Source organism: Fusarium oxysporum, chromosome 5 (genome assembly GCF_000149955.1).
Source record: "Fusarium oxysporum f. sp. lycopersici 4287 chromosome 5, whole genome shotgun sequence".
NCBI classification, from domain to species: Eukaryota; Fungi; Ascomycota; class Sordariomycetes; order Hypocreales; family Nectriaceae; genus Fusarium; species Fusarium oxysporum.
In genome coordinates this window covers 3,335,810-3,350,648 of record NC_030990.1, presented here as the reverse complement: position 1 = coordinate 3,350,648, position 14,839 = coordinate 3,335,810, and the positions used below count along the sequence as shown (strand labels likewise).

The window sequence follows — 14,839 nt, the reverse complement described above, 5'->3', positions numbered from 1 at the left end:
AGACGGACCTCGAAATCTCACCGGGCCTCCGCCTCAGGGACACGGCACCATCATTCAACTCTCCGCCAACCTATTATTCAGAGACTTCGGTACAACATTCTTCCGAAAATGGATATGAAGACCGTCATATCATGACTTGATTTACATAGCATAAATTATCCGTCATAACTGTGTAGTCATGATGATCACAATTCATCGAAAAAGCCCACAGGTGTTTGGGAAACAATGGTATGTGTTTACTCCATATATCACAAGATGTGGTAATGGGGAATAATTCAATTGGCATGCCCAGAGGACAGCATAAATGGTAAAAGATAACTCAAAACGAGTGTTATATCTGCATAGAAGTGAATTTGAGTACTGCCCATCATCCATTGACGATGTCAGTGCGCTTGAGATCCTCCCGTCGCTTAAGCAGCAGTAGCAGCCTGAGAAGTCTGCTTGATCTCAAGCTCAAGAAGAGCTTCGGTAACGCTGTTGACAGCTTGACCGGTAGCTTTAATCTCCTTGGTGGCCTGCTCGATGTTGAGCTGCTTATCGGTCCACAGAGGCTCCTGCACATTATCCTGCTCGCCAACACCAATGAAGCCACCCTCAGCAGCCCAATCAGAGGTTCGCTTGATGTCGAGACGAGTCCAGATCTCATCGATAGCCTCAACAAGCTGGTCACGGTACTCCTTGATGTGTCCGGGAGTTGGTGTTACGCGGAGACGCTCCTGGCCAACGGGAACCGTAGGGTAATTGATAGCCTGGACGTAGATTCCGTAGTCATTGAGGAGCATGTCGGAAGCCTCCTTTGCAGTTTCGGCGTTGCCGACAAGAATAGGTACAATGTGAGAAGGGTTAGGAATGACGGGAATGTCTCGAGCATTCATAGCTTCCTTGACAGCGCGAGTGTGTAGCTGCTGGAGTCGTCGATCACCATCGAAGTCCATCTGGTACTCGATGGAAGCCTGAGCACCGGCCATTGTGGCAGGGGGGAGAGAAGTAGTGAAAATGAAGCCAGGGGCCAATGACCGGATCATATCAATGAATTTGGCGCTACCTGCGATGTAGCCACCAACGCAACCATAAGCCTTGCCCAGAGTGCCAGTAATAATGTCAATTCGGTCCATGATGGTTCCACGAGGGGCACCATTGGCGTGTGCCTCCCAGTCAAGGTGCTCAGCGACACCAGCACCGTGAGGTCCGTACATACCGACGGCATGGACTTCGTCGAGGAAAGTGATGGCACCGTACTTATCGGCAAGATCACAGATCTCCTCGATAGGACCAATAGAGCCGCACATACTATAGACTGACTCGAAGGCGATGATTTTGGGCACATGCAGGGGAAGTGATGCCAGCTTAGTCTCGAGATCTTGCACATCGTTATGCTTGAAAACGATCTTTTTGGTGCCGGAATGGCGAATACCCTGAATCATGGAGGCGTGATTCAGGCTGTCGGAGAGAATGACACACTCAGGCATCTTGCTGCCGAGCGTGGCGAGAGTCGCATCATTGGCGACATAGCAGGAACTGAAGACAAGAGCACCCTCCTTAGCGTGCAGCTTTGCCAAGGTACTCTCGAGCTCAACGGCGTGTCTGTTGTGGCCAGAGATGTTTCGAGTTCCACCAGCGCCAGCACCATACTCCTCCAATGTTTCGTGCATCTTTCGGAGGACATGAGGGTTGCGGCCCATACCTAGGTAATCGTTGGCGCACCATACGGTTACTCGATCCTCCTTGTCAGACATATGCGCACGGGGAAACTCTTTGGCCAAACGGTTGATGTTGTTGAAATAGCGGTATGATTTGTCCTTGTGTTTCTTCTCGAGCTCGGCATTGTAGAATGCTTCGTAATCGAATTTACCAGGAGAGTGGAAGCCAGCGGCGGCAGCAGCAGCGGTCGGAGAAGCAGAGGTAGGCTTTCGGGTTGCGTGAACACCAGGAGGTGCGGGAGCTGAGAGGCAAGAGTCAGAATAAGAATAGACGGCATTACCAAGAGCATTTCTGGCTGAAAGACAACTTACCATTGTCACGGCCGTCAAAGAGCGGGCGGTCGACAGCGCGAGCCTCTTTGTTGCAGGTGGTGTGAATCTTGGCCTTACCAGTCTTAGAGTGGCCAGAGAAAGCACGAACAGAACCAGCAGCGCGGCTCTTGGCGGTCTGAACGGCCATGGCCTTTCCCATGACAGGGCATCGCTGGCCAAGCAGCTGAAGCTTGGACATGGTGCCGCCGCATGGAGAGGCGGGAGCCGGAAGGGCACGAGTCGAGGTGGACAAGGCACGCAGAGTGGCAGGCGTGGCCGTCTTCATGAAAGGGCACATGGCCTTGGACTGACGAAGGACAGCATCCATTGTTGCGTGTATTCGACAGTATTCGTAGAACTGAGAGGACAATGCCTTCGTCGAGTGAATCGGAGGGGCAAAACGTGGTGTTTTCGAACGTGGAGGGGCAAATATGCCAGACGTGCGAAAAAGCGAACAAGGGCTTACAATCAGCCGTGAGAAGTGAGACAATTCACAAGCAATTGGGCCTTTCACAGCAAGAGAAAAGCGAGGTTGGCGGTGTCGAAATGTGAGGAGAGAAAAAAGGAAGAAGACAGTGGAAAATATAGCGGCTATGTAGTGAGTGTGACTGAGGTAGGATTGGAATCAATAATAAGTCGGCGGTGGTTCGGCAAGAACGGTCGGTCATTGACCCACTGAATGCTTCCGTTTCGGTTCCGTCCTTTTTCTTCGTTCTCTCCACCTCTCACAAGCGCTCGACGAGTTCAACTCCGCGCAAGTTTCCCTATTCGGGCAAGTAAACTGTGCATTCTTCTGCCGATGCAGGGCATTTCCCTCTGCATAGGTCAGCTTTCTCATGAGGGGGTGCCGACTGGTCTAGGCGTATCAACAGGTAGGTATCAATGCATATACAGGTTAGTTTGACACGTGAATTGTTTGAGCCACTCTAGGTACTAAGGTAGGTAATATGAAGCCCAAGATGAAAGTACTTTGCCTGTATCAACGTCTCTACAACGGATACATGCGCCTCTACTCTCACCGAAAGTATTTTTCACCATTTGTGAAGGATATAAACAGCGGCCTACAGCGGCCCGCAGCCTCAAAAGGTGAAAGCCCGCACATGCCGACACCTGATGCTGGTACGTACAGGGAAGACAGCGCCCGAGTCAAACTCAGGGACAGCCGTAACGAAATACCTCGCTCGTGATTGGCTCGTCCTTTTTGCACTCTAGATCCCAGCAAGGGCTAGATCTGTCCATTACTTCTTGGTTATTGGTTGGCTATCGTTGAATTGTCACTGAAAGGCGGACATGACGAGGTTCATCAACTGGAAGACTTCCATCATTCCGAAGAAAGAAGATAATATTAAGAGTTCCGAATGCCATAATCTAACATTAGTTCGACATGCAGCAACCTTGCCAGACATGATACTTATTTAAGAATTGGATGTCAGGCCAGATCCCCGAGTCTGAAATTGAACACTCTCGGCCTCGTACTAAATGTCTCGTACGATGCATACCCACTGCTCAACCATTAACTTGTTCCGTCTTCTTCCTCCAAGTATGATTATGGATGTAGAGTGGTGGAAAACTATGCTAAGACATTTTCGTCTATCCCCGAAACCGTTGGTTTTGCACGTACTCATTAAACGCACTATGAAGCAAGACTTTGCTTGTTGAACATATTGGGGCATAATTGCCGAAGTCTATCGTGGACTATAATTCTTTGTAACTTCAATAAGAAGAGAATCCTTCTTTATGGCTGAAAATATGCTGCGAACATAATTACTGCTTCACCGAACTGTTCGAATGGCGATTCTGATATGTCGAATCGAGTCGGTCGGAACTCTTGAGGCAACGTCAACAGAATACATCGATGCGTTCAAACATGGCAGCGGAAAGAAATGCTTGCAAAATACATATCTCTCTACCTATAATGCAAATCATCTGGTTTCCAACTTCAAGACTCACGGATTGCTTGCTGCGTGAAGTTTATTATTGATAGATTCCCGCAGGGGGACTAAATATGGGCTTGACAATTGGACCCATTCGCCTCTCTCTAAACAAATCTGCATATTAACGCGTCCTCAAAAAGGGTATCATCTGGCTCAATGCTATGCCATGCCGTAAACGCCATCGAAACTTATCTTCCCGTATGGACACCGTACTTTCATCATTCCCATCTGCATGATCCCATGAACTCCAATCCTCAATCGAAACGAACGATACTTGTAAGATCTCTCAAGTTAGAGACCAGGCGTAACATCCCTGAAACCAAACTGCCCTTCTCGAGTGCCCATTGCAGGTGATGTTCGGGTTTTCTCTTCAAAAAGGGCCTCATTTGCCCATGGCGGTAGACGGAATGCTCGGTTTCTCCTATTGTCCGCCGCTTCCCGCATTATTTTCATATCATCCGTAGCCCGGGATCGCTTCTCACCCCGGTGCGAGCTTCGACGCCTGATATTCTGCAAATTCTTTGAAATAACAAATTAGTGAAGTTGCGCAAACAAAATAGGGGGGGGAGAGGAAGTTAGAGAGTGAGAGAAAAAGAGGGTTGTCCAGAGCTGGGTTTGATGAGCATCATACATTTGGGTCGGGAGAACTAGTCTTCTCAAGTGCCCGAGTAGCGATCTCCGTTTCTGTGAGTGCATTGATGGCCTCGAGTCGCTTTTCGAGATCTTTCTCTTCGGCTTGAGCCAAGTATTCTGGCGCTATGAAGCCTGTGGCAATTGCAATCACCCATTTTTGGTGCGATAGAAGCCTAATGAGTACCCTCCAATGCTTTGTGTCAGGGAGCAACCCATACTGGCCCTTCCTACGGACCTCGTTCACACGCATGGTTGTAGACTTGGCCATCTCACCAGGGTCACCTCCTGTTTGTAGTACATTGCGTTGTTGCATTTTTTGAAGGCTCTCCCGCAGACAACCCTCGAACTCGACCATAGCAGGGTTCTCAGTTACGTTGAAGACTCCACCTTGCTTAAAGATGGGACTCGCGCGCGGCTGTGCAGAAATGATCGGGGTCGAGTGCGGCTCAATCAGTGGCCCAGAATGGTTATGCTCTCCGAAAAAGGTGTTCGCACCAGCCATTGGCATTGGTGCTGGGCCGTGGCTAGAAGCCGTAGGTTGCTGGGACACAGGCCGGTTTGTCTTATTGTATGGGTAAGCAGGGAACCCGAAAGCATGCCAAGGTGGGGGGGGACTTACAGGTGAGCTCGTTTCGTGAGATAGTTTTCCGGCGCCTAACATATCCTGTCCAAGAGCTGGAGCGGTTGCTGGAGGTGGAAATCGTGCATGGTGAAGCATATCCGATGTATCATCAATTAATCGAGGCACAAACTGTTGAGATAACGAACTCGCACGAAGGAGCTCACCCTGTTCTCCATGCAACCTAGCCTGCTCCTTTAAATCCACTCGGTCTTTCGCCCTCAAATACTCCTCTGGGTTGGTTTCTCGAAGACGATTCAGTTCGATCATTTGGGCTACTTGCTTCTTCTCATCTTCAGTAAGCGCCGCGCCAAGATCTTCCTCTTCGAAAGTGTCCGTTGTCACAATGGATCGGATACTCTCGCCGTTCTCGCGATGATTTATAAGTTTGTCCAGAATTCTGTCCTTGCCCAGATAAGGGGTGAGATCGCTTGGCGGACAATGTCTGATCACCGACACTACGTCGCCTTTGCGCTTTGACCAGCTGATGGGATTCTTCTTGTCAACGACTCGCGATGCCAGCTGCATTTTGAAAACCTGTCTGTTGTGAAGATTATCTTCGAAAGTTCCTGCGACCATGAAACGGTAGACGAATACAGGCTTTTGCTGGCCGATACGATACGCTCGGCCCACCGCTTGTTGCTCATCTGATGGGTTATATCTGACGTCAAAAATGACAACCCTGTTAGCCCCCTGAATGTTGAGTCCTACACCACCAGCAGTTGTAGATATCAAAAACACCTCTTTGCTACCCTCATTGAAGTCTTTTGTCTGCCTTTGTCGACTCGGAACTGGTGTGCTGCCATCTAGGCGAGAAACTGTCCTCCTCTGCATTCTGCACATGTTTTCGATATAATCTAATGTGTGTAAGGACTGGCTGAAAATGAGCACCTTGTCCTTAACTTGACGCGCCTCGTCGAGTATGATTGTCAGCAGTTCTGTTTTTAATGAAAGCGTTGGCGTTTCCAAGTCCCTAAAAGAATGCAACGTTTCCAAGAACTCTGGAATCATAGACTTGGGGAAGGACTTGTCTTCATTATCGCTGTTTGAGCGGATGCCCTTTTGAATTGCTTTCACCTTTGCTTCAAAGCATCGTGGGTGGCTGCAAATCAATCCAAGATGGTTGATGGCAGCAAAAGTCTCAGCTTGCGAGTCGGTGCCTTCTCTTGCTACACCCCTGATGTACAGTTGGTACAACTGCTTCTGAGGTGTCGTTGGAGGCACGAATATGATGAACTCCTGCTTTGGTGGCAAGTCGCTTTTTAGGGCAGCGATCGTGTGGCGATTGATCTTCGGTGCCACAAGTTGCTCAAGCGCCTTCAGCCTCATTTGTGCCCTCCTTTTTTCAGCTGGTGTGCTGTCGTTATAGAGGCCTCGCTCGACCGGAGAGGCATAAATGTGGCTAAACTCGGAGAACGGGCCAAGAAAGTTGGGGGCAACCCAGTCAATCATGGCAAAATACTCTAGTACACTGTTGGACAGTGGTGATCCTGTGAGTGCAATGCGACTCTTTGTTCTGAAGCGCGAACTAGCCAGGTTAGTTTGTGACTCCCGATTCTTCATCTTATGCGCCTCATCGGCGATGACCACGTCCGGACGATTTGTCAGAAGATCTGCTAGCTCCTCTGACATGTTCATGATCTTTTTGAACATTTCGTAGCCAAGTGTAAGGACGCCTCTGCCAGAAGCCCATGACGACACCACCGCAGCCCTTTCCTCGACCGGTGTATTAGATGAGACCTTGCGTAGCTCGCCCAGTAAATCCGCTGGTGCCCATTTGAGGAGCTCATCTATCCAGTTGTCCACCAAGGCAGCTGGGCAAAGAACCAGAATCCGTGGTTCCCTCAGATCTTCGGGTATTTGAGCCACTACAGATGGATCTTTAGATTGTGCTGCCTCTGCCAAAGCAACGAGGACAGTGATGACTTGCATAGTTTTGCCGAGTCCCATTGTGTGGGCTAGCAAACAACCTTGCCGTACACTTGGGTCTCGCACAATTTGATTCCATATGAAGCGAACGCCGTCGATTTGGTGATCCTTGATTCGGCGACCAATGTCCTCATGGATGTAGATAAGACCTTGGTCTTCTTCTTTGCTTTCGTTTATGATGAGGCGAGTCCCATCCCGTGACACCGAGCCATCCAGCGCAAGGGTCTCCCTCAATTTCTTTCTGCGAGCCTCTTGTTCCCTAAGCCTTTGATTCTCGCGTTCTCGAAGATCCACGGCTGCTTTGTCACGGATGATTTCTTTTTCTTTTGGTCTTCGACGCCCGGCACGCCCTCCCTCGACGACATCGTCAAAGTCATCCATCTCATCCTGTTCCTCTGGAAATAGGTCGTCGAGAATGTCCGTGTCTTGTCTATAGATTTGACTATCCTGGGGGAAGTGAGGCGTAAGAGCCGCTACGAACAGACAGAGAGGTTCGAAGAATTTGACTCGTGCCTGGTTCAATGTTTTTCTCAACTTTCCCATTTTATAGGAAAGCATTTGTTCTTCTGTTGTGTGCTGACACACGAAGAAGCAGCGACAAAGACGTACAACGTCAAAAAGAACCACCTTTACGTTACCCTGTGGTAGCTGTTCGGGATCTTCCAGGGGTTCAAATAGATATGGCTGGATATGCTCCTCCCATACATTATTGGGGTGATCTGATAATATCAGATCGACTGCTGACTTCCGTCGGGCGTGTTCCATATGCCACATCTCACCGATCAACAATCGCCAGCGATCGTTGCGCTTGACGTATTTTTTAAGCGGTTGAGATGCAAGCTGCTGAAGATCGCCAAAACTCTCAATGGGTGGGGGGTGAAAGCCGCCATCGTGACGTGGAGATTGTGTTTTTTCTGGCTGAATCTCTCGGCTTTGGTTTTCGTCATGACCTTTTTTAGAGACATGGTTAATGGGAGCCTGGCAACAGACAACATCGGGTTCAAGTGGTTTGTTCTCGACGTTAGCAGGGTCGTCTGTTGTCAAGCTCTCTCCATTGGTAATGGCTGCATCAGAAGGGCCTGCATCGAGAGCTTCTCTTTCAGAAAGATTCTTTCTGGGAGGGACGGCGTTTCCCCGATCTCCATTCAAGGGACTGTTCGCTTGCTTGGCAGGACTAGTCAAATCGATGGGATTAGTCATGTCATAACCCAAGCCTCGGGGTTCATCCATGTCGCCCTGCGTCAAATCCATGAAGTCAGTATTGAAATCCCCCCATTCCTGCTTCATAGGGGGAGGTGTTGAATCCCGATCAGTCGTCAACCCATTTTCAATTACATCCATGTGGTCGTCAGGAACGACGAAATCTTCCTCTTCAGAGCTAGTGAGAACCTCGTCTTCCATAAGGGCCAGGGTGTCCAGCTGCCGTACGGCGCGTGGTTTCGGACGGGCCACTGTTTGTGGTTTTGGGGGTGGCCTTGACGACTCAAGCAACTTAATCAACCACTCCTGATACTTCTTGTCTTCTAAACTTTGCTCAAGGCTCTTGGCTGCCTCTCGGTAATGTGCCTCGGAGGCCGAGTCCGTCTTCTGGATTTCGAGACAGAGTTTCTGGAGTCGTTCGATGAGATGCTTAGCCGTTTTGTAAGCATTCTGGATTTGTATGCCCTTAATGCCAAGGCGGCGAGATTTCTGCCATAGACTATAAGCTTTCCGCTCATACTTTGGGAGCTTCTTCTCAGCCCAGTTTTCCTCAATAGCTGTTATGGCCTCGTTTAATATCTCTGCGATTCGCTCAGGAGTGACAAAGGGATAAGGCTGGGAATTGTCGTCAAGGGCATCAAGCCTCTCGTTTTCAGCCTCTTCTTCTTTTATCTCCCTTAATGTCTCAGCGTCCAGTTCGTTGTCAAGGTCGGTGAGTTCGAGGATCTCATCAGACTCGTTGGAAAGATGACTTGGCGACCTAGAGGAATGCATATGTATGCGATAGCGGCCTGTAAGAAGCCGCTTAAGAATATTGTTTGCCGCGAGTCTTCTTCCAGGTGGAATTGTATGGATGCTGAATGAAGTAAAGGAATCGTCGCTCTCGTTGAGGAGAGAGCTCAACATACCGACTGGCGTCAGCATGTCCTCTCTTGAAATCTTGCCCTTGCCTAGGTAGGCATACGAGGGTGCATTATCCCACGGAAAGCCTGCAGAGTTATCGTCTGCAAACTTCATCCCAGCCTTGGTGGTCGCGTAGTCAAGCACATCAGCTTCCGTCGGGAGGAAAGCGGGATCGGCGTTCCTTGGTGTGTCTGTCAACAGCATGGGCGCCACCCGCCTGCGTTTACTAGATCTCTCATCAACCTCGGGGATTTGGTCAGGAGGTTCATGAATGGGCGGCTGACGAGAATGCGTTGCAAGTTGAAGCTGGTCATGTGCTTGGTGTGTGTGTGTGTGGTTTTGGCTATCTAATTCCTGCTGCAATGGGTTCCCTGCAGCATGAGGAATCGTTCCATTAGTATCAGAAACGGAAACAGGCGTCTCCTTTTCTTTATGATGATCACCGTTCGGAAGATTGGAGGATCGCCTTTGTTCCGTGGCATGTGTTAAGGCTTCGGTTGCCTCGCCAGGGAATCCGGATTGTTTTCGCCTGAAGTCGGCTTGCCATTCCCAATACCCTTTGCTCCTAGAACGAAGAGTAACGATAGCTTCTGCGAGGGCAGCTTTGTGGCGGGCGATCCTAATGCCGAGACAGTCCATCAACTCTTGACGCGAACACACATGTTCAAAGGTCAATAGAGTTTTGCCATCAAACTCTTCCTCCTGGATGCGTGTGGCAAGGAATCCAGGATCTCGACTCCATGGGACCCCAGGAGCGCAGAGTCGATTAACAACCACGTCGATATCCCAGGAATAGGGATCATCCTCGATGTCGTCCATTTGGTGACACACGTGCTTAGAAGAGCACAGATAATTCTTCTATCAAACTTGGTATCAAAGATCGAGTAAAAGAATTAGTCATTAAAAAGGGGAAGAGACATACGTGGGAATCTTTATTATACTTCAAAGCATGCGCTTTTGTGACAGGTCTGCTGAGCAAAGGCCCAGCGACTAGAATATGCGTGGGAAGAAATGTGCATAGCCGCCGCCGCTTGGCCGCGTTTGACAAAGGCCACTCAAGGCTGAATCCTCGCTGCGTTTTGGCGTCGAAGTAAAATCCCAAACGTTCAGAAAAGATAAATGCTCGGGTGTCAAAGGCTTGGCTACCTTAAGGAAAGTATGAGGTGAAGTGAAAGTGCAAGCAGAGCGCAAGAGATGTAAAACCGTGCGAGGGAAAAAAAAAGAGAAATCTCCGGGCTGGCTTCTCTATGAGTTCTATGAGATCATTAGAGAAAAGAAAAATAGAAAAGAAACAAACCGAGTTTTGCAGAATTCGTAGATGCAAAGTTGAGCGATGTTGGGGAGAGTACCTTCTTTTCCATTCAGAGCACGCTTGTTGCACGGTACGCAAGGCAAGGCAGGTACTGTGCGTGTGGAAGTGGCTAACCACCTTAAGATACTTACCTTAGTAGACGGAGCAGCTTTGTACTGTCACGTGACTCCGCGAGGCTCATAGGCCAGGAAGGTGCACTCGTGGCTCCGGAGGTAGACTGAAAGCTGAAGAAAGAAGAAGAAGAAGAAGAAAATGAGAAAAAAAGAAAAAATGAAGCGGGTGGGAAAGAGTGATAATGAGCACAGCAGCCTTTTCTGCTCTGAGGGACAATACTGCAGGTACCTATTTTGTGTCTAGGTACTAGGTAAGCTACTAACCTGGTATAAATGGATTCACATCTATCTTAGGTAACTCACATCTTACTCTATCTTGTGACAGATCCATTGTCTTCAACTTCATACTTGTTCATGCATACCGAGATCGACTATACGCCATTGTGTTCAGCGGGGCCCCTAGATATCAATATATCACATCCTCTCCACATTAGAATGACAACCTCGCCGGAACTGAAGAGCAAAACAAGATATTACCTTACCCAATATAAACTTCACAATCTGCTACCCCGCTATCGTAAATGCCCCTCATAAAACGCCCAAATAAAGTACTACACCTACGCAGAGTCCTTCCAATCCAATTGCCGTCAAAAGGGTGAACCCATTTGCCGTGGGTCTTCCATGTGGTCTATCGCCCTAATTTAGGTATGTGAACATGAGAACGAGCCTTTTATCTTCAGATATTCCGCGTCCCGCACCCACTGTAATTATTAAGCCACCCCGTTCAGCCAAGCACGCAAGCCAGCGTCTTGACTAATACACCAAGGACTTTTCATACTTCTCTTCCATACCAACCTAAGGTAGTCTGTCTTTAAAAGTATCTCTCGATTCCAGTTACTCGGTTAACACCTCATTGCATAGTCTAAGTCAGTTCCAGCATAATGACTTCTCTTACAGACGGGATATACCCACCCACTCTCAAGGCCGAAGAGAAGGACGCCCTCATCGAGACCGTCAAGGACTGGTCAATAGGTAATGGCCTCGCAGTCAGGCCTCCTCCCACAGTCATAGCCGCCGAGGCAGACCCCAAAAGCATCGCTGCTATCAACGTTCCTGTGACCCTCTTTCCAAGTCCATTTCCCAAACAATGCTTCGCGCAGGGTAAGGCAGTTCAAAAGACTTACAACGAGCTGTATGCCTCAGTGAGCAGGGATGAAGAGTTCTTGGCCCAAGTTGTGAAGGAGTGAGTACACCTCAAGTTTGCATGCTACAATTTCTAAATAAGTTTAGGGTCTCGGATGGTGATGAGTTTATTCGAAACTTATGGGACGTTCATACCAAGGTTAAGGCTGAGGGATATACACAGGTAAGTGTCTCTCGATTCAATTGAAGACGCCCCATTAACAAGACAACAGCCCCTGTCTCTAGGCTTGTTCCGCTCAGACTATATGGTGCATCAGGGTACCGAGACCACAAAGTCTTCTTTGCAAGTCAAGCAGGTTGAGTTCAATACCATTGCTTCTTCTTTTGGCGGTCTTTCAACACACACCTCTGCTCTCCACAAGTAATTCGACTCCCTTCCTAAGCCGTCCATTAATAAACTGAGCCTAATAAGAACAGGTATCTTGCTACAACGGAGTACCCGATTTTGGAAAACCCTATTACACAAGGATCACTAGACCTGCCCGAGAACACCAGCACTCGTGGCTTAGCAGCAGGTATCGTGGAAGCGTACAATATTTATCCCGACTCTGAACTCGGCCACCAGAAGTGTGTCATCTTTCTCGTACAAGACGGCGAGAGGAACATCTTCGACCAACGCCATCTTGAATACCAAATCGCTAGCTCTTCGTCATCTATCCCTGTGTTCCGACTACCTTATTCCCAAATCCTACAGCACAGCAAGATTGCAGACACCTCTAAACGCCAGCTTCTGTACATCCTTCCAAGAAACCGTTCAAAGACTTACGAAGTTGCTGTGATCTACATGCGATCTGGATATGGACCTTCTGATTACCCTGATCAACAAGCTTGGCAGGCTCGTTATCACCTGGAGAGGTCGAATGCTATTAAATGCCCCAGTGTCCTGACTCAATTAGCTGGAACGAAGAAGGTTCAACAAATTCTCGCAACACCGCGCCCTTCCACAGAGTCCTCGGCTCTTAGTAGGTTCATTCGCGATGACACGGATGACGCAACTGAGCTGTGGCGCACATTTACCAACATCTACCCGATGGATAGCAGCGATGCTGGCCTTGAGGCTCGGAAGAAGGCCCTCGACCCCAAGATTTGCCAAAATTATGTGTTGAAGCCCCAGCGTGAAGGTGGTGGCAACAACATCTATCGAGGTGCTATTCCAGACTTCCTCAAATCTGTTCCCGAATCCCACTGGGGGTCTTATATTCTCATGGAGCTCATCACTCCCCCACCAGTCACCAACATCATTCTTCGCAATGGCAACCTAGAGCAAGGCGGTGTTATTTGCGAGCTGGGGATCTATGGTACTTGCATATGGGACCAGAGTACAGGCAAAGTTCACCACAACGAGGAAGCCGGGTATCTTTTGCGCACAAAGGGCGATAAGAGCGAGGAAGGTGGGGTTGCTGCTGGTTTTGGATGCATGGACAGTTGTGCGCTGGTGTAGATGCTCTCAGATTTCCGGCATAGCTCTTTCAGCATCCATATCGACACCGTACAATTTCTTGTAGGCAAGCATGCCTGCCTTCCTAGAGGAATCCTTACCTGCTGTATTAGAAACTTGCCGAAAAGGAGAAGAATCCACCATGCGTCTAAAGAGCTGAGGTCACACATACTTATGATCATGGTTTACGGAGTAGTGCTTTCACAACCCCCCCGAACCATAGCCGCTATTCTGTAGCCTGTATGTGTAAGCACACGATGAAGGAATAAGTGCGTGATCAACAAAGTTTATTGCATCATGGTATCATACAGATCCTCCTAAGGTTGTGCACAACGCTCATCGTACATTACATCCATACATTAACATCCAACAAAAGAAACCGGTCATGGGGAGAGAGGAGAACAAGTAGGCAGAAGACTACGGCCAGGCGATTTATTTGCGACCATGTTTCAAGAAGGAATTCGATTGATATTTGCTTCTTACTCGCCCTGCTCAGGAGCCTGGGGACGTCGGAGAACCTCGAGGTTGCCTCAAGAAGGGTTAGCTGTGGTGGATAGTATCTAGGGAGGAGTAAACATACGCTGGACAATATTGAAGCTGCTTCGGTTCTGGCCGTTGGAGTCGGTGTAGTTGCTCAAGGAGGCATCACCCTCGACGTAGACGCTGGCACTACGTAATGGTCAGCACAAATACCACGTGTTGTAATTGTCTTCAGAAGTCATCGTACCCTTTAGGAAGGTTCATGAGGTAGTCGCGCTGAGGGCCCTCGGCGAAGCTAGTGACTCGGAACCAACTGGTCTTGCGGTTGTCTCGGGGGCCGCTGTTGCTGGCGACAGCGTAGCGGAGGATCTCGCGACCAGTGCTGGTGGAGTGAACCTCGGGGGTGTCGGCGAGATTACCGATGATGGTGATTTTGGCCAGAGGTCGAGGGGTGGTGGTGCTGAAGGCCCGGGCAGCAGAGGCCGGGGCGACAGCGGCGCGGCGGAAGACGGAGGAGAAAGACATGTTTGCTTGCTTGTGTGATACGTTGTTGGTGAAGAGCTGAAGCTGGAAACCGAGGCGGCGAGGGTATGGGTGGTGTTGATAAGGTGGATACTGGAGGACTGAGCTTTGGTGTGCTTGTCGCGTCAGGACGGTTTGTTTCGAAACCCTGACACGCGGTAGGCTGAGGTCGGAATTAGGGATGCTCCCTCAATGCGCTATTTGATTGGCTCAGATTGAAGGTGTTGTGCGACCCGGTAGATGGGTGCCGTTTACTGTGGAGTGCTGGATAACTGCATATCTACGACACTGCGATTTGAATACGACCTTGCATTTTTGCGCATTAACCTACCATCAATAATAAACTTCCAATGTCTTGAAAGCATAACCCATTTAACTCCCGCGTGGCCAAGAAGTGGTCGATTCCAAAAGCGGGCTTCGCTACTCGGTGAATCGGAAGAAACGAATCACTTACTACAGCATACTTGAAATATTCACTAGCTGTGACAGACTGAAATCTCCATTTCAATTGCACTCCAACGGTGCAGCTTGTTCATCCTCTCATCTAGACCGTGGTGCTAAGTGCTCTGGATCACTCCCCATAAATGATCAAATCGGTATA

At 49.1% G+C, this 14,839-nt stretch overlaps 4 protein-coding genes across 12 annotated transcripts; 1 reads left to right on the top strand and 3 right to left on the bottom strand.

Annotated features, from left to right (window-relative positions):
• Positions 1-14: 14 nt before the first annotated feature.
• Positions 15-2,637, bottom strand: FOXG_02151 (5-aminolevulinate synthase, mitochondrial). The gene is made up of 2 exons (XM_018379466.1): positions 2,013-2,637; positions 15-1,942 (listed from the first exon to the last, which is right to left on the bottom strand). Exons 1-2 carry the CDS (start codon positions 2,338-2,340, stop codon positions 411-413), a joined length of 1,860 nt encoding a protein of 619 aa, XP_018235512.1. The 5' UTR covers positions 2,341-2,637; the 3' UTR covers positions 15-410.
• Positions 2,638-3,520: 883 nt separating this feature from the next.
• Positions 3,521-10,602, bottom strand: FOXG_02150 (uncharacterized protein). 6 transcript variants are annotated; one of them, XM_018379461.1, is made up of 4 exons: positions 10,153-10,547; positions 5,199-10,088; positions 4,578-5,141; positions 3,521-4,465 (listed from the first exon to the last, which is right to left on the bottom strand). In XM_018379461.1, exons 2-4 carry the CDS (start codon positions 10,047-10,049, stop codon positions 4,238-4,240), a joined length of 5,643 nt encoding a protein of 1,880 aa, XP_018235507.1. In that variant the 5' UTR covers positions 10,050-10,088; positions 10,153-10,547; the 3' UTR covers positions 3,521-4,237. The 6 variants fall into 6 exon arrangements, with proteins under 6 accessions (XP_018235507.1, XP_018235506.1, XP_018235510.1 ...); XM_018379462.1 differs by having other exon boundaries at positions 3,942-4,465; positions 5,199-10,085; positions 10,153-10,602; XM_018379460.1 differs by having other exon boundaries at positions 5,199-10,561.
• A 343-nt stretch (positions 10,603-10,945) lies between these two features.
• FOXG_02149 (glutathione synthetase) lies at positions 10,946-13,951 on the top strand. 4 transcript variants are annotated; one of them, XM_018379459.1, is made up of 5 exons: positions 10,946-11,300; positions 11,517-11,838; positions 11,886-11,961; positions 12,011-12,159; positions 12,216-13,951. In XM_018379459.1, the coding sequence occupies exons 2-5, from the start codon at positions 11,537-11,539 to the stop codon at positions 13,237-13,239; spliced, it is 1,551 nt and encodes a 516-aa protein (XP_018235505.1). In that variant the 5' UTR covers positions 10,946-11,300; positions 11,517-11,536; the 3' UTR covers positions 13,240-13,951. The 4 variants fall into 4 exon arrangements, with proteins under 4 accessions (XP_018235505.1, XP_018235504.1, XP_018235503.1 ...); XM_018379458.1 differs by having other exon boundaries at positions 10,987-11,455; XM_018379457.1 differs by having other exon boundaries at positions 10,987-11,838; positions 12,216-13,558; positions 13,613-13,951.
• FOXG_02148 (uncharacterized protein) lies at positions 12,149-14,437 on the bottom strand. The gene is made up of 3 exons (XM_018379455.1): positions 13,964-14,437; positions 13,817-13,905; positions 12,149-13,765 (listed from the first exon to the last, which is right to left on the bottom strand). The coding sequence occupies exons 1-3, from the start codon at positions 14,239-14,241 to the stop codon at positions 13,716-13,718; spliced, it is 417 nt and encodes a 138-aa protein (XP_018235501.1). The 5' UTR covers positions 14,242-14,437; the 3' UTR covers positions 12,149-13,715.
• Positions 14,438-14,839: the final 402 nt, after the last annotated feature.